Source organism: Rhodnius prolixus, unplaced genomic scaffold (assembly GCF_049639745.1).
Source record: "Rhodnius prolixus isolate KJV_2025 unplaced genomic scaffold, Rpr scaffold_2, whole genome shotgun sequence".
Taxonomy (NCBI): domain Eukaryota; kingdom Metazoa; phylum Arthropoda; class Insecta; order Hemiptera; family Reduviidae; genus Rhodnius; species Rhodnius prolixus.
Genome location: NW_027411592.1, coordinates 28750465 through 28776671, shown reverse-complemented (window position 1 = coordinate 28776671; position 26207 = coordinate 28750465). Strand labels below are relative to the sequence as shown.

The 26207-nt window shown below is 31.5% G+C and overlaps 2 protein-coding genes and 1 long non-coding RNA gene across 7 annotated transcripts; 1 reads left to right on the top strand and 2 right to left on the bottom strand.

The window, feature by feature from the left end:
- Positions 1-8: 8 nt before the first annotated feature.
- Positions 9-9893, bottom strand: mRpS35 (mitochondrial ribosomal protein S35). Its single transcript, XM_074118860.1, has 6 exons — positions 9759-9893; positions 8645-9090; positions 8325-8504; positions 6272-6449; positions 1313-4957; positions 9-200 (listed from the first exon to the last, which is right to left on the bottom strand). Exons 1-5 carry the CDS (start codon positions 9871-9873, stop codon positions 4893-4895), a joined length of 984 nt encoding a protein of 327 aa, XP_073974961.1. The 5' UTR covers positions 9874-9893; the 3' UTR covers positions 9-200; positions 1313-4892.
- A 38-nt stretch (positions 9894-9931) lies between these two features.
- Positions 9932-25694, top strand: LOC141449416 (kinesin-like protein KIF18A). 5 transcript variants are annotated; one of them, XR_012455500.1, is made up of 18 exons: positions 10206-10407; positions 10528-10704; positions 11749-11984; positions 12709-12866; positions 14188-14403; positions 15688-15838; positions 17929-18128; positions 18252-18341; positions 18427-18603; positions 19601-19792; positions 20401-20580; positions 20839-20973; positions 21245-21320; positions 21681-21794; positions 22705-22765; positions 23014-23085; positions 23710-23809; positions 25229-25367. XR_012455500.1 is itself a non-coding variant. In XM_074118851.1 (16 exons), the coding sequence occupies exons 2-16, from the start codon at positions 10529-10531 to the stop codon at positions 25296-25298; spliced, it is 2271 nt and encodes a 756-aa protein (XP_073974952.1). In that variant the 5' UTR covers positions 9932-10070; position 10528; the 3' UTR covers positions 25299-25694. The 5 variants fall into 5 exon arrangements, 3 of the variants coding, with proteins under 3 accessions (XP_073974952.1, XP_073974951.1, XP_073974950.1); XR_012455501.1 differs by lacking the exon at positions 22705-22765 and having other exon boundaries at positions 10207-10407; XM_074118851.1 differs by lacking the exons at positions 10206-10407; positions 22705-22765; positions 23014-23085 and adding an exon at positions 9932-10070 and having other exon boundaries at positions 25229-25694.
- Positions 22287-24206, bottom strand: LOC141449430 (uncharacterized). The gene is made up of 3 exons (XR_012455509.1): positions 23985-24206; positions 23075-23146; positions 22287-22493 (listed from the first exon to the last, which is right to left on the bottom strand). It is a non-coding gene; the product is annotated as an uncharacterized lncRNA (long non-coding RNA).
- Positions 25695-26207: the final 513 nt, after the last annotated feature.

Genomic DNA, 26207 nt, shown 5'->3' with positions numbered 1-26207 from the left:
TAACTTACCTTTTTAAAAAATAAAATATTTTTGAAATGTACTGCTACTACAATGGTACAAGTACAGACTTGAAGTTAGCATTCTCAAAGAACTTATTTTTGAATAAAATTATCCTCTGCATGTATGTTTTCGTGAATCAATAGATTTTTTTTATCATATAATCATGCTTTCATATAAGATTTACTGAGACCTCCGATCATCTGAAAAATCTAATATATTAGTGAGTCTCTTTACCTGACAACAGACCTAAAAGAAGATAAGAAGAGCCCTTAAACTATAATAAGATAAAAGGAAGCTGCACTCATTAAAGGAACTGTGATATACAAGACGGTTCAAGTCAGTAAACAAAACACTGTTCCTAAAAATCAGATAAGTACAATTTAAAAAACCCACCGTTTTTGAAAAAATACAGTTGATCATAACTTTACTGTTTGTCTCAGATATTCTATACTATACTATAGTAGGTTATTCAGGGTTTACTTATACTATGTTCATGTTTTCAGTTCAGGACTGACTATAGTCGTTTAAACGAGATATCGATGATGTCTGAGAATGATTGAACGTTAAATTTTTCGTTCACATTTTCTTTAGCATAGTTTGTTCATTACTGCATAATTTTCAAATCTGATAAATGACGCAATAAAATGGTTACAAACACTTTTTTGCTATTCTGCCAGGGGTTTTAAAATTACGATTTGAAACCGAATTAATGCATTTGTAAGTATAAAAACAATTCCTCAGTTTTTCTCCACTACCTAATTATTCTTGATTCGTTAGATTCGAAATTTAAAATGATTTATCGAACAAATTCAGCCATTGTTTGTTGAAAAATAATTATCTAAGTTGTCAGAAGAAACTCTTTTATTAACCCCAAATTGACATTTTCGAAGTGAAAATTCATCATGCTCTTCCATAAAGTTTTTTAATTTGTAGTGGCCGACCATTTTTGGAAGCAAGACAGACAAGATAATAATAATAAAAATCACTCCAAGTCTAAGTAACTGCTGAACAATTAATGTTGTAAATTCTGCAGTGCTGAATAGTACGAGTATTTCCGAGTTTATTCATGAAGAACGCATGTTTATTGTATCCCTGACCGGTTTCGGACTTTCATCCGTCATGAGAGACAGATTAATGAGTCCGTTGTAAAGATTTCTACTTCACTTACGTTACTGTCTCGCAATATCTGAGCAGCTATTAATTTTTATTTACCTAAATGGTCCAACTAATAACTGTTGTGAAATTATTTAACACTTACAAGATAATACTTGAAGCTTCATATTCTACAGTTAAATTTCAAATTTGTACTTACTGAAATGGCTAGCAAGCCTTGATCGTTGAGTCTGAATTTACCATTTTTGATAGAAAAGTTGCTATTCAATTTAACTTTTCCCCCTTCAATCCAAAATCGTCCTTCGTAGTGTTAATGGATGGATGAAGAGTGAAGAGGAGGAGGGCGCAAGATTCTCAGAGGGCTTACCGTTCATCCCAAAGGCAAGAAATTTCGCATTTGCACCAAGCTCAATTTTGATGTGAAGGCAACGCATCTTTGGACAGGACATTAAACTGGGATGAAACTTAGATACATCGTTTTGGGCCGGAGTCCAAACGTAAAGGATGCAGTGGAAACCTGGAATCGCCTGTTCGTAAAAAATTCAAAACTCAAACATTGACTGGTAAGGTTTTGGATTGCCCCTTCCGATTTACTATGTTTTTTTTTTTTGTAGGAGCAACGCACTATCAACAGCCCATAAAACTCATAACATAATTGAGGACAAAGTCAAGTCTATAATGATGAGGAATGGCCGTAATGGCAAAGAAAAGGCGAGCATCCTCTTCAAGATATCGCGCGACCTTATACAGCACAACTGACGCTGGGAACTATTGGCAGTGGGTTGGGAGCTCATATCTATCCTCCTTCCACCCCCTGACCTTGGGATTTTTATCTGTTTGGTCCGATGAAACGACCATTGCATGGCATCAAGTTCAACGGCAACGAAGAATTAACAGTACAAAACTGGCTTCGACATCAAAGTAAAGAATTCTTCGGTGAGGGGATAAGAAGAGGGGACAAGAGCTAAGAAGTTAGTGGATTTTACGTGGATAAATAAACAAAAAATTGTATTGATTTAATAAACCATCTTTGATTCAAGCTATTTGTCTCTTTAATTTCTGAATGACCCTCGTCATATGCCTTATCTGCATTCATACGTTTAATAATTATATGAATTTTCGTAGACCAGAATGAAATAACAATTGCAAAATAATCGAAAACTGGTATACAGAGTAAATCTGAGAATCGATTAGGAATTCCGTATCGAAAAGACTGTACTCTGCCAACATTGGCCTATGCAGAACCATATAGAATAGTGATGGGCAGAACGAGTCCGTCTTTGGACTCGTTGGATTTGAATCAGTTCCAGGGTTGGAATCGATTCCAACAACTCGTTCACCGATTCCGGTCTCTGTACTTACCCTATGCATTAGTAAAAATGTCACGCAATTTATTAAAAAATATCATTAAATGTTAGCTTTCCCAGTTAATAACAAAACTATATTTCTTTAACACACATTGAGTACTATCCCTAATTTCCAATTGCACTGATAAATATAAAATTAACAACGTAACACAAAAATTAACATAAAAATAGACTAGTCAATTATAAAAATTAAAGCAATGCTGTTTAGTCATTATCTAGCTTGACCACTGGAAGACTGGAGTTAACGTGCTTCAAGAGGATCCAAGGTAGAGAAACGGAAATGGGTAGGAAATTATTCCCATAAAAAAAATTCTAACCCTTCAAGCAAAATGATAATTACTCATAAATAAATATTTATTTACTAGGACTTGTATATCAAGCTTTAAAAATATTATCTTACGAAAAGAAAAAGCTGTGTGCTTAATCTTTAACATAGCGCTGGACACTCTTATTCTTATCTTCATTGGGTAAGTTTAACCGTGTACATGACCGTGAGACAGTCAAAGTAACACTGAGCCAAAATTTAGTATTACCTAATTGGTTTACTTACTGCAGTATCCCTCCCACTCTATCACCAATTTCACAAACATTCATCGATTGGAAATAATTTTTAGTTAAATATTCGTTTTATTTGAATACAAAAAACATTATAACGCTTTCTTAAGATGATTTTAATTTTTAAAATTTGTTTTTGTCCATTACTCTTATATAATACGAAGAATTTCAAATAAAATATAATATACAAACACAATGATCTAGTATGCAGGTGGAGTCAGTCCTCGTTACCATAGCAATGGAACCGTTAAACAACTCCGGTTCCAGCTCCAGCAATTTCTATTGGCTAGATTCAGTGAACGAAAAAATGGAACGAGTCCGGTTTCAAAAGGATTTAAATCACTCCGGATTCGACTCCACCAACTCCAGTGGATTTAACCAATGAAAATGCTAGAGCTGGGCCGGAGTCGTTTAACGGTTCCGTTGTCATGGTAACTACGACTGACTCCACCTGAACACTAGATCATTCTGTGTTTGTATATTATATTTTATTTGAAATTCTTCGTATTTTATAAGAGTAATGGACAAAAACAAATTTTAAAAATTCAAATCATCTTAAGAAAGCGTTATAATGTTTTTTGTATTCCAATGAAACGAATATTTAACTAAAAAATATTTTCAATCGATGAATGTTTGTGAAATAGGTGATAGAGTGGGAGGGATACTACACTAAGTAAACCAGTTAGGTAATACTAAATTTTGGCCCAGTTTTACTTTGACCGTCTAGCTGACATGTACACGTTCAAGCTTACGCCAATGAAGATGAGAGTAAGAGTGTCCAGCGCTAAGTTTAAGATTAAGCACACAGCTTTTTCTTTTTGTAAAACAATAAGATAATATTTTAAAAGCTTGATATTCAATTCTTAGTTAATAAATATTATGAGTAATTATAATTTTGAAGGGTTAGAATTTTTATGGAATAATTTCCTACCCATTTCCGTTTCTCTACCTTGAATACTCTTGAAGTAAGTTAACTCCAGTCTTCTAGTGGTCAAGCTAGATAATGACAAAACTGCATTGCTTTAATTTATATTTGACTAGCCTATTTTTGTGTTAATATTTGTATTACGTTGTTAATTTTATATTTATCAGAGCAATTGGAAATTAGGGATAGTACTCAATGTGTGTTAAAGAAATATAGTTTTGTTATTAACTGGGAAAGCTAACATTTAATGATATAATAATATAATAAATTGCGTGACATTTGTTCTTATGTTTAATCGTTCCAAACCTTCTGCTGCCTCATTTTCATTTTTATTTGCCTAAATTTTTTGGGGCGGGGCGGAATCACTTTTTTTAAAAATAGGGATTTGAATCAACTCGTTCCACCATCGGACTCGTTCCAATGGAACGAGTCCGCTCAAATAGCCCATCACTAATATAGAAGCAGTTCAGAGTATGTAGGAAAGTGAAGTTTATAAAAACATTTATTAAGCCCACTATTTTTCTGAGATTCAAACTAATGATAAATTAATTATTAATTTTATCGAGCAATAACTTTTAAATGAGTATGACATTTGGTAAGCTTAACGCCATCATGAGATTAATTGGAATTGAGAAGGAATTTTTATTTTTTTTAATCAAACTTTATCTAAAGCTATGAAACAGGTTTCCATAGAACTACACAATGAATGAATTAATAATTATTCCAACTTCATTTCACAGGCAAATAACTATTTACAATAATTTCAGGAAGATTAACCATAATTCACATTGTGTCCAGAGTTCCATCTGGTTTAAATACACTTTAGCACTCAAAGTTCAAAAACAATAACACAAATTAATGAATCTAAAATTACTGATAACGTGCAAAATTATCATCGAGAACATTCTTTACGAATAATACAGAATGGAACGTTATGTAGAAAATAGCAATGCAGTGGACGCTTCTTTGTATCTATTAATATTGTAATCATTTTCACCTGAAACAAAAATTCAAATGACCAATGAGTTTGCACAGTAAAAACAAGTTTGAGAAAATCATCAGATAGTGAAAAATTGACCTTTCCCGTAATTAATAATTAAGTCAAGCGATTTCCTCACGAACGAGCTTTAGAGACGCAAATAAATCTGCATTTGGATTCTAATTACTCCGTGTTTATGGAGATCCAAAGGTGTTACTGTTAAATTAGAGAGGAACAATTATCATGCTTCTCCTCAGTGGTACCATATTTGTATTTGCTTAATGCAGTGTCAGCACAAAATTAAGAAAATCATCATATGGAGCAAAAAGGTTGATGAAAGTGTGTAAGGATTAAAACCAGATAGGCTCAGAACTACCGAAGCTGGCCTTCTACCAGAGTATGTAAAAGGTGCAGACCTCCACTCTGCATCATTCTACACGCAATTGACTCGATTCGTCATGAAATCCGTTTAGCCAAATCTTTTTTCATATTTTAAATAGTTATATTCCATAGTTTAGCACTGTAATTATCTCTCGTTAGTTTAGTTAGTGATAATACTAACCATAAAACTCAGTAATTCTACCTTTTATTGCTGGCTCTTTTAACCTACCCAATTATATATATAGTATCCGCTAGCTAGTATGTGATGACTGCAACCATTGCTTTAGAAAACCTCAGACCAACTAGCATATTATATAATACATTTTACAAGCGCGTATTAGCTAAAATACCGTCACTTACCCTAAAGTTACTATTAAAATCTTATTTTGAGGCCCACACTTCAATTTCCATTAAAAAATAACAGATAATTCCGCAGCAAGGATAGAAAAAAAAATGGATTTCCTATACAAATAATCTAAATACAAGGCTTACTTCTATTGTTTCATTATACTGAGAAAGCTTTTAATGAAATGTTATTCCTTGCAAGTTACCAATTGCCTACGCTGAGTAACTGCTGACTTCACGTGCCTGAATGTAGGATAATCACAAATTAATTTTATTCATTTCATATTACTGTTCATTATTTTTGGTGACTGATTCATCCTATTCATTTCATATGTTTTTAAAAGTTTAAAGTTTAGGCATACTTAACAACAATGAAACAGGTGCACGAGTGAGACGGATTGCAAACCTACTTTACTTAAATTTCCTACTTTACACAAACTAAATCCAAAAATATGACCGGAATTGGTGTTCGGATAATGTATTAGCTAAGATACCGTTTCAACGAAGACAGTCCTACAAAACTATTTTTTTTTTTTCAATCAATCAACATATTCATTACGTTACTACTAAGTAGATATAATAAAAATTTAAAAAATTAATAATAACCTTCATCGAATAAATTTATAACAGCTTCTTTATATTCATTTACAACAGGGGAGTTTAATTCAGTCTCTTCATTCCTATTTTTTAAGAGAGAAATAACATTTTCTTTCGAACGACTATTCTCCCAATCGTAATATTCTAAGTCAGCTTCACTTTTATCTTTTTCCCAAGGTTCTACGATCTGAAAATAAACAAAAGTGATTATTAAACATTTATATATATATTATATGTGCGCGCGTGTGTGTGTAATGTATAATAAATATATTATATTGTAACAAATATAACCCGTAATAGTAATACAACCCGTATTCACTCGCCCTCATTCCCACATAGATTATCATTAAATTAAAAAGGAAACTTCTGATTTTCTGGAAGTGCCGTTGCAGCAGAGAAAAAGAGCGTGGGCTATAGTCTTCATTCACCACAGTTCGCGACATCAACTACAAAATAATTGTCTATTAACCTCCCGATAAGTCATCACAAAGGAAGGCTCTGGCTGCCCAACTGTATTCTCTCACCCGCTGCGGCCGCATTTTACCACGTTCAATTTAACATTTTACAACAATAATACTTATTACAAAGTTAACAATGATTAATGTTTTTGCCCCATTCTCTTCTTTTGCTAACAACCTAAACAAATAAAGTAACACTTTTAAAATAAATCGAAATAACTTTTTCCCTTTAAACAACAAAAAAATTAAAAAAGATATCTACTCCACAGTTTCTGTATAAAAAAAATTAAACAAAAAACCTCTTTCTCTTGTTATCTCTCTTTCAGATGTCATCCTTAGAACCTCTGGAGATGAGAGGAAAGGAAGCAGATTCCCAGACCGCTGCTCCCCACTCTTTCGAGCACTTCCCCAAACCAATCCAAGGCAAGCATCAATGCAACATACGATTTTGACCGAAGATGCAGCGTTTCCTTTCGGAGAAAGAAGCCTTTCTCAATTGACGCGAGTTATGGACGGCACCTAGCCTCTCCAGAAAACCTTCTAAAATGTCTAGTGGTGGTACACCCTCTCTCGAGGGAATAGCTGCCTTTTTTTTACTAGGAATAGAGCCAGATAAAACTAATAAGTTTTTTAGGAGAGCTAGTACACTTATTTTAACAAATTAGCTAGGACGTTTTCAAGAAAATATGAAAAAGCCCTTCAGGATTTTTGTACTTCCAGTCAAGAAACTTTCTTCAACGTAGGAATTCTTAAAACACGTATGATCTTATTATTACTGCCAAGATGTGTATTCAGATTGTACTCTACACTAAAATCACCCTTTCGAGAAAAGCCAATTCTCAACTTCCCAGAATAACCCATAATAAATTTTTTTTTTAATGTTCCAAATACAAGATAAATGATCTAAATTAGAAAAAAAAACAAAAAAAAAATCTAATCTTAATTACTTCAGTGAAATACTGTTACCGCTACGTCTCAGACCCAAGGTATAAATAACCGGACGAAATAAAGTTTGTGCTTTCTGAGATATTTTGTTTTCACATACACCATTTACTAAATATAATATTCGAATTTCTGATGAAACTTAATTTTGAAAATTTGTCATGATCACAATTACTACTCTTGCAAGAAGAAACAAACTAAAAAGGCCAAAATCATAATAGAAAAATATAAGGCTATTAAACTTATTGACCTATTTTTACATTTACATAAGTTAATTAATTCTATCTATGGCGATATTTGAAGATTAACATAACTTTATGATATTCCAACCACACGATCAATTATATATAGTTATAGATATAATTATAGTAGAGAATAAGATTGGGTATAGTATAAGATTAGATATATTGGGCATCTGTTTGGCTTTAAATGCACACTATTTCTGACTAAGTACTGGATTTCTCAACATCAAACACATATAAACAATGTAAGAAAGCTACTATAAATTACACAATCGAAAAGATACTATGATCTTGAATATCAATTTTTTGTTTAAATTTTGTGAAGGAACAAATTCGAAAACAATACAGATACAAGTCCAGATATTAAAGAAAATCGATGGCGACAAAACTAGAACTAGAAATTAAAAATAGGCTAGTTACCCATGACTCGTGGTACAGAGCTGTTAGAAGATAAAGTGCATAATCATAATTCTGCATCTTCAATGGACACTTGTCAGTTACAATTGTGACGGTATCAGTAACTGCATCGTACCTCTCACCGACCAACCTTAGAAACTTATCTTTAGAATGTTTATCAAATTTTAATCGGCTCAATGGAAACTAGAGAAAGAAACAAAAAAAATAAGTAATTATTGCATTTTGTTTTAAATATCAAGAATTAATTAAATCAATGACATCCCTATCTAAAATAAAAAAATTTTAACTAAAAAACGATAAAGCTTAATTGTAACAAAACTTACTTTAATAGTAATTATTCTTGCTGAAGGGTTTCTTATACTGGGTGATGAGTAACAATAATCAAATGAGATAACTTCCAATGGAAAGTGTTTTTTCATTTGCTCCTCTGTCTCCAGACCTTTGGGCCATTCGGTACAAAACCTTTTAAGTGCTTGGCAATGTTTTTTAATCGCTGGAGGAGTTAAATGAAGAAAATTTGGGATTTTTAGAAGTTCTGCATTAGCCCACTTTGATGGCGGTGCACCCAGTTTATTAATGCCTTGACGTAAAGGTAGAGGAACTGAAGCCGGATGAAAAGTTCTTGGGCCTGGCCATACGTCACTCCATGTTTGATCTACTGGCATTCTTGTTTCCCTAGGTGGCATTACAGCAACTGGAGTAGATCGCCGCCTTGGTGGTAAAGAACTTTTCTTTTTTTTCAGATCAAGGATTCTAAACCCTTCTTCATCTAGTCCGAAAAATATGAATAATTATGTAAATTATATAATAAATAACTGTGGGATATTATATTTTGGTCATGTTGAATTTTTTTTTTCTTTAAGCTTAAATTATAAATTCAGAATCCAGGGTTCTTAAGAGAATTTTTCAGTATGTTAGAGTATATTCTTTTCCTTCTATACATAATTCTCACAAGAACTTATTTTTTGTTAATTTAGGATTTTTGTTAATCGCCCTAGCTTTTAGGACACTACTCTTTCTTCAAAACTAACAATGTCGCTTAAAATATATCCAGAGTCAGATCCAATAAAACACAAAATTCCAGATATTAAAACAAATAATCTTAGGTGGGAACACTAAATTTTCCGGCCTAACAAATTAGATGAGACTAAAAATCGGAACATAAAATACCAATCCAAATCATTTCATCAATAAATTTAATGTACGAAGAATATAATCTAAATCAATCAATTTCAGGAATGCTTTTGCTTATGCAAAATGCGAAAGAAATAGTGGTTAAATCGAATGTTTAAATTCTTTTCAATACAAAATAAATAATTTAACCTAAATAAATGGAATAATAATAATAATAATGTCCAATTATTTTTTATAATAAAAAGTAGAAAAATTATATTCAAGGACGGTAAAAATAAAAATTTGCGGAACTACTGCCCTTACCTGTTTCTGGTTCTGGCTTTGCTGCGTTACTTGTATGCTGGCATCTTGTATTATTAGCAACACATCTTAAATTAATTTTGCCAACTGTCTTTATTTGTTGAAACATAAACATCATGTGAGTAATTAAAAAAAAAATTATAATGATTTCAACGATTTCATGTTATTGTAAAACTCAAAAATACGTACACAGGAAGGTTATGTATATTGGTTATAATCTGAATGATCTAAATATTTTAACCTTCCGTGCATCAGTGCTGGCATTACTGTTATATCATAAATTTCGTACTTACCAAATTGAAAGGAAAATACTAAGTAACGTTCCATTTTTTTTTACTTAAGTAGACTCTGGTTTTTTATAAAACTACCTACATCATACAGTTAAGTTTTATTTAATTTTATTTCAATTAAAGTACCAACAAATAAAAATTAGTTTTCTCTAAACGCCGATGCAAGCTTGCTTATACTGTCCGTTGGGTTTAACGGTTACTCTACAACTAATATTTGAAGTCGACTCCTTGATGTGTTTTCGTTTATTTTTTTTTTGTGTGCGGAAATGTGATGTGTTCTAACGTTAAGACATATTTTTAATTGCGAAAACAATTTTGAGATATTATTATGTGATTCAGATAATCTTTTAATCAAGTTTAACGTAAGTTTTTATTTATAAAAATACATTTGTTCACCATATTTGAGTTTCGAGATCTTTTAAATGAATGAGCATATTAAATGTATTTGCATTATTAATCCTAATGTAATTTGTATATTTTAGAATGGCTCTCGGTAAACGTGATTTTAAAACTGCATTTAAGTCGGATAATTTAATAAGTAGTTCCAACATGGGCAATAAGAAGCAAATATTAAATCAGCCACGAACTGAAAAATCAAATGTTAAAGTCTTCATTAGAATTCGACCTTTTAACGAAAAGGAAAAAGCGAATGGATGCAGGTAAATATTTAATATCCAAATAAGTTTTAAAGGCAATGGACATTTACAAAATTAAAATCTAAAAATAATATAAATAAAAATTAAAAAATTAAACTAAAAAAAAAAATTGGAATACTTTCTATCATGAAAAAAAAATCAATGTAAGTAATCAATTTAAAGCAATAAATATTAAATTATTTCCTTTGATTAAACAATCGTGCCTAAAAATAAAAATATTGGGCAGGGCATGAACAAGAGCTGTTTTTGTAACTACAGATTTTCTTTGCAACTTTAAACCCTATGTTTAAGGTTAACAAATACCATATTATGTTACTCTTTAGATTATAGATTGCATGTTATTACTCCTTAAATAATCATATCAATTGTACTGTAAGTAAACATTTTAGTAAACAAAGAGTTTGTCTTGAGGTAAGTTACTAATTTTATCATTGCTGACAGCTGTTGCTATGCAAAGTCAAAGGAGGAAAATGCCCTTGAGCGGCTTGGAATTTTATTTTTTGACGAGATGCTTTTTCGGAAGCGAGAAATCAGATCCGGAAGCGAGTCTTCTCTTAAACTTACTACAGTAACGGTAGTGACTACCGCATCTTCAGCTGTCATTCCCCTTATTAAGGGAGGATAAAAAGGAGATAGATGATTTCTTACTTTAAATCAGGCCAGCGTTCCAAAAAAATAGGGGCTTGTGATGATGGAGTAATGATGAAATCCTGACTTAGGATTCAATGATCGGGTATTTTGCAGTTGAACAAAAGAAAAAAATGAAAAAGGTTGTTGTGCATTTTTGGAACATGAAGGAGCAATCCACGGCATATTGGTCACTGATGGGTTTGTCTTCAACAATTAGCATACTAAAAAATTCCCAGGTTACTGGCAATGCTCAATTCGAATCAATCCACTAACCTTGCCAGATTAGAAAAACAAAATTTAAAACTTGTTTGTTAAAAGAAAATAAATATTCTCGCTTAATTTTTTCTCCATATAGTTATCAGAATTCGAATTTTATATTATACTATCACTCCAACTAATAAATTTTTTTTCTTTCAGAAAAATAGTAAATGCAGTCGATAAAACTTCACTTGTATTTGACCCAAAAGAGTCATCTGAATCATTTTTCTATCACGGAACTGCTCAAAAGACCCGAGATATGACAAAAAAAATGAATAAGGATATGTTATTTGAATTTGATGAAGTTTTTGATGAAAATATTGCCAATAATGAAATCTACGAAGCCACTACCAGAAATATGGTTCAATCATTGTTTGAGGGATATAACTGTTCTGGTAACCTTTTTTTCTTTAAGTAGATCTAATGTTTCTTCTATTTTCTAGGTTTTATTCCTTCTCAGGCTTTGGGTTAAGATCTCCAAATAGTCCCAGTCAACTGTCCAACTGTCCTCCTATCCCAAGCCTTTCTGTATTATGTCTTCTATTGTTTACTTGTCTTCCGGGGCTCCCTGATACCGTCCATTCTCTGTACTGCCAAACTATTTTAATTTTTGGAGTCGGTTCGATTGTTCAAACAGGTTTTGAACTCGTATTCTTTTTTATGTGTCATTAAGTAATTACTTGCTCAGAGTATATTGATGCCCTTAATGGAGGGAAACTTGAAACTCTGATATTCATTTGTACTTCCTTGGGAAGCAAAAACTAGACCCGCAAAGCTAATATGTATTGTGGTACTGGGTTCGATTCCCCGTCTTTAGGCCTTGATTTTATTTAATGGTTAATAAAAGAAATTTACAGTAAAGTATGTTTGCTAAACGCCTCCGTCCACGACACCTAATTGGTAGTTAAACGTTAAGCCCCGCCTGAAAAAATAGGCGATTACTTTACTTACTTACTAATTACTTGCTCGGTTTATTCGCCATTAGCTCCTCCAGAAATCTCGATTATTCTAGCATTCGTCGTCTAACGAGTTTTTTTAAAGAACGTAATTTAGCTCTTCATCTGTCACGATTTTAATGCGATTGCTTGTGTAAGAACTTAATTTAAAATATTGTTTCAGTTTTTGCGTATGGTGCGACGGGAGCTGGTAAAACTTATACAATGCTTGGAACTCAAACGCAACCGGGAATAACATATTTAACCATTGTAGAACTTCTAAAGCAGATAGATATTTATAAAGAGTCAGTAAATTTTACTGTTGGAGCTTCTTATCTAGAGGTATGACATTCTAATAGATATGTTGTTTACTTCACTGTTAATATTGAGGTAAAAAGCTATGGTTAATACTTTGAGTAATGCTGCTAGCTGAATCTACTATAATACTTAGGCTGTTTATGTGTAATATTTTGTATAATATGAGTACATATTTTGATACATATTTTCTCTGTTGCGGTCTTTTAGAAAGTTTGTACAATTTATAACAGTTTAAGTAGTCAACCATCTGTGGTCATTGGCACCCATTGCTTTTTCAATGCATTACCGGCTGCGGACAGGGTTCTTTCGTTAAACTTTGTCCATCAGAGAACAGTGAGCTATAATGAGCTGTTAAATCTAAGGGCCAGCAGCTGGACTTAAACCACCCGGGATCTCCGCGTTGAAAGCCAGTATACGCTAACATGTACATTGTACAGTATATGCCGTACTCGTTTATAGTGAATTTTTCCCCGATCAAGATATGTTTTTTTACTTATAGCATTTTTTTAGGTTCTTCACTACTTGAAAATATGACCAATAGTTGAACAGTTCCAGCGAAAGCCGCATTGGTACTCTCTTAGCAGGTTCTCGGTTCTTGATGTAACTCTTTTCGATATTATTGCTGTATTTTATAGAAAACGTTCATTTATGTGGATCTGTAATCATATATTTTCAAGGCTGAGTTTATTTCTCTATTAAGGCTGTTGAATCGCCTAGGTCCTAGGTCGATTACATTTTAAGACAATCCGGTTTCTTTTGTCTAGAAACGAGTGAGTCAAAAGTTTTTTTGGCCCCCAACAAACTTGATCATCCTCTTAAAATGTACCTTTTAAAGATAATTAAATATATTTATAGTAATAAAAAACAATTTATGATTTAGGCCACATCTTTCTTTTACTGCAATTTCAGATGGGCTTTACGACCAGTTATCTATTCATCGTTACTATGATTTTTTTTTTTTTATTTACTGAAACTAAGACTAGGAATCTAACCTAGTTTTAATACATCACAAGTTTTGTGATCCGCATCTCTAACTGCGCGACTATGACGGCGCCTTTCTGTAATTTTTACACCTACAGTTTACAAACATTAAAATGACCCTAAAAATGAAAACCTTACTGAAATATAATTATATTGAGGTGGTGGGAGTGTAAGATTTGCGTCCAGGACGAGAATGCAGATATCATCAACTTTCTTTTTCTTTATTTCTTTATCTTAACTCTTCTCTAACTTAAACCCTCACAAAAAAAATCAAATTGACTAGAGCTTATAGGAAAACCGATGGAGCCGATAGAAGTTTCTTACCAGATTATTGGTTGTTAATTAATTTTATTATTTTTTAAAGGTGTATAATGAAGTAGTTAAGGATCTATTGCATCCTTCATCACCTCAGCTCCAGCTACGCGAAGAAGATGGGCGAGTTGTTGTTTCCGGACTTCTAGTAGAAAAAATAGAATCATCCAGTCAATTATTTTCACTGCTTGCAGAAGGCAATAAAAACAGATCTCAGCATCCAACAGATAGCAATGCAGAAAGTTCCAGATCACATGCTGTATTTCAGGTAAATATAGGAAACAGAGATTTCACTATTTAGGCTCTGACTAACGGTCAACTCGGGTGATTTTGTCTTTTTTCCTTAATTACATTTGCATTGTTAAAATAGATCAAAAGTCGTAAAAAAGTATTTTAAAACAAGTTTTTTGTCACAAAATTGGGAAGAATAGATTATCTTTAACATTTTTCAAATGATGTGGAGCAGAATTTTTTAGATTTTATTATTAATACAAGAAATTTAGAAAAATACGCCATCTATCTGACCCGAAGAATACAAGACTCGGATTCATTAAATTTTATCTTTCTCGGAGGCTCTACATTTCACTGTCCTTTACCAGACAGTGTTGTTTGTGACCAGAGCTCGACAGAGCACCATTTTAAGCCAACATGCGTTACATTTAGTTTTTGAGAAATTCTGTGAACGGAGAGATTTTTTTGACGCTTCCTATTTCAAACCCTGTAGGAAGTGGTATGTTTGATTTGAGAAGCCTCTTCCTATTTGGAAAATGTTTGAAATAGAATGAAAAAATACTGTATTAGTGTTAAACACATTGCAGGGGTTCTGTGTCAGATATTTCATACATTATACTCGTAATAAAGTTACATAAAATAAAGACTAAAATCAGTTGTAAAATAAAGCACAATCTTTTCTGTACAACTAAAAAGTCTAAAAATAAAGTAATTAACTAAATAACAGTTAAAGAAACTGTTAAACATCATAAAATAGACGCTTCTCTGCATAGGTATTTTACCATTATAAATTGAAAATTATTTAATTTTTCCAATTTTATGGTATACTTTTGCGTGAATACACTCACTCATATTTCAGAGAAGTACTTAAGTTGAAAATCAATTCTACTATGTTCTAAGATAAACAAAATTAAATGAAAAACTTGATTAATGTCGCCAAATTAAAAAAAATATTAATAACAACAAAGGGGAGGGATTAGCTATGTGGGTAGCGTACTCGATTCCCACACGGAGGTCCCGGGTTCGAATCCAGCTGCTGACCCTTAGATTTTCTCTTCCTAGGAGCTTCTTACAGCTCACTGTCCGGTGATGGACAGTGTTGTCTGTAACGAGAGAACACTGTCCGGAGGCCGGCAGTGCACTGAAAATAGCTCCGAGCGCTAATAACCTCAGCTGTTGATACGCTAAAAAAAAAAAAAAATAATGAACACAATTGTTTGAAATAGCCAGAAGGAATAGTCTGCAAGTTGCTTAATTGCACATCCACAAAATATACATCTGGCTTAGGATATTTATATACTTAAAACTTATTATTTTAAAGGTACATGTAAGAATGGACAACAAAGGACAGGTTAAGATTGCTAAATTATCAATGATTGACTTAGCCGGTTCAGAAAGAGGCGCTGCCACAGGTTGCAAAGGTGCAAGGTTCAAAGAAGGGTCTAATATCAATAAGTCTCTACTTGCTCTGGGTATGTACATATTATTAATATGTGCAGATATTTTTAATTTATCTTACTCTTAAAGGAAAAACTAAAATACATGTTTTAATCCCATAAACGAAATAAAATGAAAAAAAAAAAAAGAAATCTCATTCATGATATAAGTTTTGGTGCTTTTGTTTTTAATGCGGATGAAGAATTTTAGTTAAGTGACTTTTTAGTTTTTGCTCGATTTCAAAAACAGCCTTACGATTTTCTTGTAAGTTTTGTTCATTATTTACCCATTTAAATTTACATCACTTTTATTTGAAACTTTTTGCTGGAAAAATTGTTTTATTTGCCAACATCTGCCAGAAAATTGACGTTCTCTCAAATTTGATTTAAGAAATAAATTGTACAGACTCACAATTACAATGGATAATTTACCGAACGGCTAATCTAAAGAATAGCTCCCCGGAGGTGTGGCCTGTTTATTTTTAGGGGGTGGGAAGTACAGCGCACCTACCGGTGAGATTTTAAACTACTTCCCGCCAATGAACTGTTTCGGATTGTGCGAATTTCGTAACTCTTATGTTTCGCGGACAAGCGCAGTACACTTACTTCATAGTAACTGCTTCCTGTTTAATGTATTAATAGTTCCCGCGAGTGCCCTGTTTGTGACTTGAGGTGCCTTTTTTTTGTAACTTTATGAGTATGAGCATTTTAAATTTGCAGCTTTATGAGTATGAGCGTTTTAAATTTGCAGTTTTTTTTTTAAATTAAAGCAGGATTGTAGTGTGAGTGAGGATGGAGTAATGAATGTTATAAAATTTTGTTCGATTTTCTGGAGGGAGTTCGACAAGTATACCCTCCTCAGGAAAAGGAATAAGGTAGTTTCTTTTGTGTTGTTCTGTGTAATTGTTGTAATGAATCTTGTGACACAAATTAAAAAATTGAGGGTGATTAGATAGGTTAGGAGGGGGTATGGGGGGCGAAGCCCCCATTAAGAAAAAATCAGGGGGTGTGGGGGGCGAAGCCCCCATTAAGAAATAAATAAATCAGGGGGTGTTTAAATAGAAATATCAATCCTAAATAAATAATTCGAAGTGATTCTGATTCGCTGTTACCATATAACCCGCTAGATTTAAGTGTAAATATAAAATAAAGAAATAGTTTTATATTTATATTTGAATATGGCGGGTTCTATAGTAACAGCGAATCAGAATCACTTCGAATTAGGCCACACCTCCGGGGAGCTATTCTTAAGATTTACCAATTGAACAAATAATGGGCGGATGTGTAGCGAAAAAATATACAACTCTATATATATCTGGACATATCACTACTAACGACACTCTCTCCAAACATCTCTACTTTGCATTTCTAAATTCACTTCTAGAGTTATGCAGAACATTTATGGTAAAAAAAAAATCGACAAAAGTACTGGACGACTTGCAACTTTTTCAGAGGATGCTTTCCTGGAGACGTACTCTTTTATCACGACGTAAAAATTAATGTATAAATAAAACGTAAAAGTCATTAGAAAAAATAACGGACTTATTGCGCAAATGGAATTTCACGTGAATGTACAGAAAACACAGACCAAAATCGTTCAACAGACTGCTCAGACTCAAAAACAGACTACTTTCAACTTCTTTACATTACTTTTTTTAAATAGTTGAGTGGACTCCAGATTGAAATTGCATGGCAGCTGGTTTCATGTCTCTCTAACAAATTTTAGTACGATAAAATCTCCCCTAACGATAAACGATAAGAAACAAACCATATTCAATTGGTATAGTCTTACATGCAGTGTAAACTGTGCAGTTCTGCGAAGAACAAACTAACGCCCAACCTGACAAATCAATAGAAATTCATATCAAATAACAGTTGCCCATGTTTCAAGCTCTAACTTTAAATAATCTCTCAATAATCCACAAAATAGTAAAAGCAAAATTTATATTAGAAGCAATAATTGTAATAGTCTAAAACATATGTTAATAGTTTCATTATTTCAGTAACAAATTGAGTTTTTAAGAAAAGAAAATATCTGTCCGCAAAATTATACATATATTTTAAATAATATTTATTTTTTAGGGTGATAAGAGATTTGTAATTTTATTCAGTTATAAATTTTTTAGGAAATTGTATAAATTCTCTCGCAGATGGATTAAAACATATCCCTTATCGGGATTCAAAATTGACGCGAATCCTAAAAGACTCATTAGGAGGAAATTGTTTAACAGTCATGATTGCCAATATTTCACCGTCATCTTCATCGTTTGATGATTCATACAATACATTAAAATATGCGTCAAGAGCAAAATGTATTAAAACAACGGTAAGTAACTTTATTTTGAACCGCAAAAATGAGAAAGTTACAAAAATTAATTTAAATAAATATGTAATTATTTATGTAGAAAATGTATAAGTGTTTGATCTTTATATGACTTTGCTTTTAAAGGTTTCAAAGAATGTTGTAAATGAAACACGTTCAATAGCTTATTATAAAAAACTTGTGGAAGAACTGCAAGAGAAGGTTGGAAAATTGGAGGTATGCTAATAAAATATTTTATTAAACAGAAAAATTATGAATATTTCTTTACTGTATTTTATTAATAATTTTTGTTTTCAAAAAGAAAAACGCAATACCAGACACTTCGGAATGGGATCAACGTATTACACTTGCTATGGAAGAAAAAAAATCTTTACACAAAGGTATGCTGATGTTACAAAGCCAAGAAAAGTTGACCGAATGGCGTTTACAGCACAAAATGGCCGCTCAGTCGTTATATGATCCTACCACAGATCTTCAGGTATATCATTTAAATTACCAAAATTTCTTTTTAAAAAATACGTAATAATCTGAAGTGAATTTTGATGAAACAAAATATATAGAAACCTACTCTTTCTAAATTTATCTTGAAGAATTTTTTTTAATGATTTCTTATTTCACTTACCGCGAGTTGCGATTGTTGTTTGTGACGTTCAGTAAATTTAAATTATACAGTCAGTATTTGTATTAATTAATATTAAATTCGTTAATTTTGTCTGATACAGCACACATTTTTTCTTAATTTCTGAACTGTTTCGGAGTTCTATCAACTTGAAAGGTTGATTTATAGTAGATGTAGAGTTGATATGGCTTACGAAATTTCTGCTCACTGCACTCGTCGACTCTCGGAGCTGGCATTAGCATGACTCGGTTGCCGAGTGGGCTGCTCGGTTAACGCGTTCTAGACCCAAATATTATCTTCATTGCTCAGGCCAGCCTCGTGACGTTACCGTTTGATAGACTTTGTCTAACTAGCTAACCATACAGAATCTAAACTATAGTTAGACTTACAGACATTCGATGCTTTATGACAATCCTAATTCTGGAGATTCGTTACAATAGTTTTAGCATTCTGAAAATCCTCGAGTTTTTCTGTGTACAGCCGATTCCTCATAGCAAACTCTAAACACTTAAAACAGGAGAGAGTGAGAATTAGCATCACAATTACGTGCTTGTTGTAAACAACTTTTTTTAAGCCTTCTAAAACTATTCGGATCTAAATATTAAAAATTTCATTGTGATTTAAGAAAAAAAGGTTTGTGACAAGTTATTATTCTCGTGCAATTTAAAAAAATAATCGGTGCAGTGGCATTAATGGATCTTGAAAGTTGATATGCACATATACATTATAAATGCATTTCTCAATGCATTGTATACATATGTAGTTATACATATATATTTTTTTAAGTGTGGCAGTTTATTTTTGGGATTTATTTATTCAGTAAAAGCAGTAAAGAAGAAATATATGTTATTTACAGAGCTTAAGTAGATTGAACAACTGCATTAGCCAGTTGAAAGCTCGTGTTGAAGGCATTAAAAGCAGAATAGAAGAGCTGAGACCACAGCAAGAAGCAAACAATGAAATCGTTGGTAGATTATGTGCTGACATTAAAAAACAAGGTTCTCTAGGACCTATACTTCAAACAAAAATGGATTTATATCAACAGCAGGTGAGTTTTAACTGATAGCTACATTTTGCATTTTCTTTCAAATAAATATTTTAATGTCCTAAAAATCGGGGTGTTAATATGAGGCTGTATTTAATAGTTTAGCCCAGGGGTCGGCAACCCGCGGCTCTTTTATCCAAATTGTGTGGCTCTTCAGCCTGCCTAAAATATATTGTATATTTTAAATTTATTGTAACGAATGAAAATTCCATTTATTAAAGGTATTTTTTCAAAAATAATCTTAAATGTGATAAGTTCGAAATTGAATAGAATTATACAATATCAAAATAAAGTACTGGATTTGTATTGTAAGACTGCCGCCTTTTCATTCGTTAAGTATTTATTTGTTTATTTACTTTGCAATATGTGAAAATAAATATATAAAACATTTAAATATTATTGAATGTCATAAAATAATAATTTGCGAATACAAATGATCTACAGAGTTGTTTACATTATCATCCTTGCGGCTCTTTGTTAGAATTATTAAAATTATTTAAGGAAAAATGGCTCTCTACTTAAAATAATTGCCGACCTCTGGTTTAGCCTGTTGAAAATTAAAAAATAAGAATACATCTCGGACATCATTATTTTTTGTATTTTTTTTTCAGATTTACAACGAGGAGCAGGCTTCATGTATCAGTCATATGAGTACAATAATAAAATTACAAGCCAAACAAGAAGAAAAACACACAAGCGCTATTAATACTGTTCTACCAGTTTTAAATGAATGTTATTCTATACTGAGAGGTCACGGATTCCAAACTGATGCATTGGATTCCAAGTATGAAGTAAGTTTTTCATTGGAATATTTTATTAATTTTTTGTTTTAATTGAAGTATGCGGATTGTTTATTTTTTCAAATTGTCGCATTATCGTGGTAGATTTAGATTAAAACCTTACTTTTAATTATTTAAATAAGCATATAAAGTTGAACTTCCCATAGTTTAGTTTTTTCATATGAAGTATTCATTCTTTCTGTTACACCACACACACGGTTAATATCGGTAACTAATTGTTAATATCTCAACAATGTCTTAATTTTGAAGGAAGCAATGCGAAGTTTGGATGGTGTTAAGAGTGTAACGTGGTGTGATGATGAAGAAGATATTCCCAAGAGTAACCACTTCCTGAGGTTAAGTTTATCGCTTCTTCATGCTAGCCCACCATCACCAACTTCACAGGTAAAGTTATTGAACGTTTACAGAAAGAAAGTTAAGAAAGTTTACATATGGCTTATTTAAACTCATTTTATGAATATCAATGTCGTTGCTTACAAATTATTATTTTACAAAATAATCGATTAAAAACATTCAGAAGGTTTAAAAGAACTGAAGTGGTCATAAAAGTAAATTGCCCCACTAGGAATTTTCATTACGAAAGCTCATTTTTGTTTACTTAAATTACAAAATACATATATACGTCTTTAGGGAACGTAAAATATGAATGTTTCAGGAAAATAAACCACCTCAACCTCAAGTAAAAAAAGTAAATGTACCTTACATTAGTAACGGAGTCTCATTTCCCAAGAGTAAGTAAAAAGTATGAAGTTATTTTTTTTTTTTTTTTTTTTTTTTTTTTTTTTTTTTTTTTTTGCGCATCAACAGCTGAGGTCATTAGCGCCCGGAGCTTTTTCCAGTGCACTGCCGGCCTCCGGACAGTGTTCTCTCGTTACAGACAACACTGTCCATCACCGGACAGTGAGCTGTAAGAAGCTCCTAGGAAGAGAAAATCTAAGGGTCAGCTGCTGGATTCGAACCCGGGACCTCCGCGTGGGAGTCCAGTATGCTAACCTCATAGCTAATCCCTTCCCTAGTATGAAGTTATTCTATTTCAAAACAGAATAAGATAAAGCAGACTACTAAACATAATGAATTTTTAATTTTTTTAGGGCCGAGAGTAGAACCTACGGTCACACCATTAGCGAAAACTAGGACTTTTATTAAACACAAGCAACCGACTCAAGAGCATATCGTTTCATCAATAAATAGAGTAAAAACACCGTGTAAGCACAATATTTGGTTAATGATTTCTTTTTTTTTTTCATAACTATAATTAAATCCTCCTAAAGAATATTTGTCTCCTGCGATTTTGAGCTTCCCAAATCGATTGGTTACATACATTTCCTGTACCTGCACATTTTTCTTTGCAAAACAATCTATTTCTATTTTCACGTCCCTGACTACCAATTTGCCCACGAATGCCGCCTCTCTTGTCTTTTTGATGAATACATCCTATTTCACGGTTTTCTTTCATAGAAAACTCTCGAGGTTCGGTACTGTTTGATCATTAAGAAATGGGCTCAATCTTCCTGTCCTTAAAATATTAAATGAACCAATTTCTTATTAAAAATAAATAATAATACAGATTTAGTTCATCAAAAATTATTAGAAGATGAATTTTGCAGTATCATCCCATTTCAGATTTCAAAATTATATCCAAATAGAAAAAAATAATCAAATATAAATATAGTAGTAACTAAAATGAGGCCCTTATGACTAAGGCAGTCGACGCACCGAAAAAAATAAAATGAAAACTAAAATGAGTTAAAATTTGTTTTACTATAACATTTTTTAAAATTTTATTCAGACTGAAATTTTACATCTTGAGAGATAAAGCAAACTTGATTTTTTTCATAATTTTGTGTGCTACGTTTTGGGCTATTTAAACCAGTATTAAAATTTTTTGATTTTTATGCTAGTTTCTGAAATAGAATTTTGTCAAATACGACAAATAATATTAATATTTTTATATTAATTAATATTAAATATGATAATTGGCTTTATTTTTTAGACTAAGGAACTAATGTTAACTTTAGCATTTTTCATTATTAACACCTGAGAACTGATAACAGAGATGATTTTGTTGAACTATTTTTTTAATTATAACTTTTTTTTTCTTTTTTTTTTTATTAGTTTCGAGGGGTTTTCCGGAGGAACCTTGACAGAAAGCTTTTTGTTAAAGACCCACATTAAAGTAATGCTTTCAACTTGTGTTAATTTGGATAAAATCAAAGTTTAAAAGAATTTTTTAGCAAAATTGAAGATAATTTTATTTAAATTTAATTAATATTTTTGTTATCGATCGATGAAATAGATCCAATCGTACTAGTTATGTTTGGATTTGTTTATGCCTCATACTCTAACAAAAAATATATACACTTTTACCTCTAGTCTCTTTAAGGATCATAAATAAATAAATAAATAATAGTAATGCATTTACAGGGAAAAGAGAAATAATTCGTTTGTGATAAACTTTATTTGATCAAGAAAGTTTCCTACATACTTTTTGTCGAGGTAATGACCTTTCCTTGCAATCCTAACCATTCCAGCATACCTTCTACCAATACTATTTCATCTGGAAAATGTCAAAATAGTATTTTTTTTTTTTTGAAAATATATGGTTTCATTTATTTATTTGCGCACCAGTTTACGTAGTTTAAATGATTTTCCTTCCATATTTTGCTAATAATGTCTAGTTTTGATTTAATCTTAATCAAATGGAATTCTGAATTCGTCAGGAAGGAGATTAATTGTCAAATATGTGCATACATTTGCTTTTACTGTTGAAAATGCAATTAGGTTCGTAGTGCTGGATAATACCCTTGGTTTTTATCCGTGGTAGCACGCATATTTACTGTATCCCTGATTTCGTACTTTCATCCATCACCAGAGGGTACATTGATCAGTTTGCTATAGAAAATTCGACTTAACGTAGGTTTTCGTCTCACTCAACACTTGATACACTTTAGTAAAATAGAATTTTTTATACCAAACTGATTAATCTACCCTCTGATTATGGTTGAAAGTGCGAAACCAGTTAAGGATACAATAAACATGTAAGGTAAATTTATCGCTCAAACGGATAAAATCAGCGATATTTAATTTTACTTTACGTAATTTTACATTTATTTATTTTAGTTACAAACAAAGGAATTAGTAGAACTAGTGCTCAGAAAAGAACTCCTTTAAGAACTAGTGCTTTTGAAAACTCCTTAATGAGCAACAGGCCTATAGTGAAGTGAGTATAAAATTAATTTCTTATTATCGTATATGATAAATATTAGATTTATACATCGTTTGAACGTTAGATTTGTGAAAGAAATTGAATTCCGCTAATCCAATAGCTCGGAAGAAATATAAGAATAAAACAAAATAAAATCTATGATTTTTATGCACCAGAATAAAATACATACCCTCTCTGTGAAACGTATAGGATCGTTTTCTTTTTCTAGATGGTGCAATCTATCACAAAAACTCAATTTTCTCTTTCCTCAATTATGTCATTAAATTTTTTTGAGAACTAGAATTTCTACTAAACAGATGGTTTCACCACTTCAGTATCACACATGTTCACTATTATAAAAAAGCCTCAATCCTCAATTATAAAGAACCCCAATCAATTTTTCTGAGAATAGTTACAAATCAAAATGATACCTAGATTAAGGGTGTCATATGTTGAGTATGAGCTCAAAACAAAATTTTTCTACAAATTAATGAAAATTCGAAAAAGCCAATTTGATAAAGAGAGAATTTTACTTTAATAAATTTTCTATCGTCATCTAGTAATTTCTACTCATTAATAAAAAAATTGAAGTAATCGCCCAATTTTTCAGGCAGTTTTTAACTTTTAAATACCGATTACTCATTAATATTAATTGCAGATATAATTTGCCGAAACGGTATCATAGAACAACGTGATACGAAATGGTCCCCTCTAGTAGAGGGACTAACTTCATAAAATCTGCTTTAATATGACTTTTTCTGAAAAAAAATGTTTTCAATAAAGACAATATATTTGCACTATCTAGTATGTACATAAAGTTTAAAGAAAAAGTAGCGGAATCATTTTCGAAATAATCGCTAAAAATAAAACATCTATTCAGTTAATTAAATTCTCAGTTAAAAATACTGCATTAGAACTGATCTCTTATTTTTTATGATAGCCGATTTCATTTCCTTTTTACAAAGAAGATTATATCTTTCCCCATCTACAGATAGCTAACATATAAATAGGTTTTTAACTGTTTAACCACTAAAAAATCTTCTGAATTATTTTTATAATTTCTTAATTTGTTTTGATTATTTCGATATAAATTTGCTTTAAAATTTTCCTAATTATTAACTATAACTATATTAATTATAACTATGCATATCTTTTTTTTTTTTTTTTTTTACATTTTCTACATATTTTGTTTTGTTTTTTTTAATGGATCTCACCCTCTTCCTGGCACTGAACCATGATTTGTAATTCACAAATTTGCTCATTTCAGAATTCCCTAATAGACTCAGTAATTGTTAAAAGTAAATTTCCTTTAAAGAATCTAAATTGCAACATTAATGTAAATGTGATGTAGTGATTAATTGAAAATTAGAAAATCAAGTCAACAAATTATGTGCTGCGTCTAAGCTTTTCTGATTTTGCGTGTTTTTTGTTTAGGTTGAAGACTCCACCACCTCCACCAGTACCTCAGAACAAAAGATTTGTATTTAGTACGAAAACATCCTAGAATGTAATTTTTATTATTTAAAATTAGAGTGTAATTATATGTTTATTAAACTAAACCAAATATAAAATATTATTGAATTGTTCTTTTACGCTTAAAGTATTTGTAAATGAAATGTATATTGACAACGTATGTACGAAAAGCTTGTAAATACACAACATTAGCACACATTATGCGTTGAAAAATCTTGTAATATCTCATATATGACATTAAATAATTGTTAATTTTTTAATATTATCAGTGTTTCCTATTAACATCAACTTTTATTAATTTAAGGTTTGACATCTTCTTTAAAATTAATTTATCATATTGTGCTTAGTTTTATGTTTAATTACCCTATGAACTATACTCACATTATATATAAACGATTATAGATAGAATATACGCTAATGAAACGAATGCTTATTTTATTTTATTTTAGTTTAAATATACATATTTTTAACCCTCTTACAGCTGACAGAGGTCAAAGACGTCCCGGTAAGGGTTTGGAGAAGATAATAAGATAATAATACGAACAGTTATGGTTTAGATTTAATAAACTTGATTTTTTATTAAGGGTCTTTGACAGTGAAGTATAAATATAGGACAGTCTTTTAGAGGCTGTTATCCTAATTGCGTTATTTGTCTAGGACGAATTCAATAAGAATAAGGAAATCAATAAAAGTAATATGGAGTCTCCACATTTTACAATGGCAACCCAGGAGCTCCGAAATTACCATATGATCTTTTATACTATCGAATTAATAAACAAACATATTGATAAGTGATCAGAGAGGTGGTTTGCTTGAAGCTAGTAGAATTCAAATATTTACTAACGAATTGAAACAGCAGATTTTGTTTACAAAGGAGCTAAGTGTCAACATAGAAATATTTTAGGGTTATTTATAAGTAATCTTATAATTAAGGGATTGT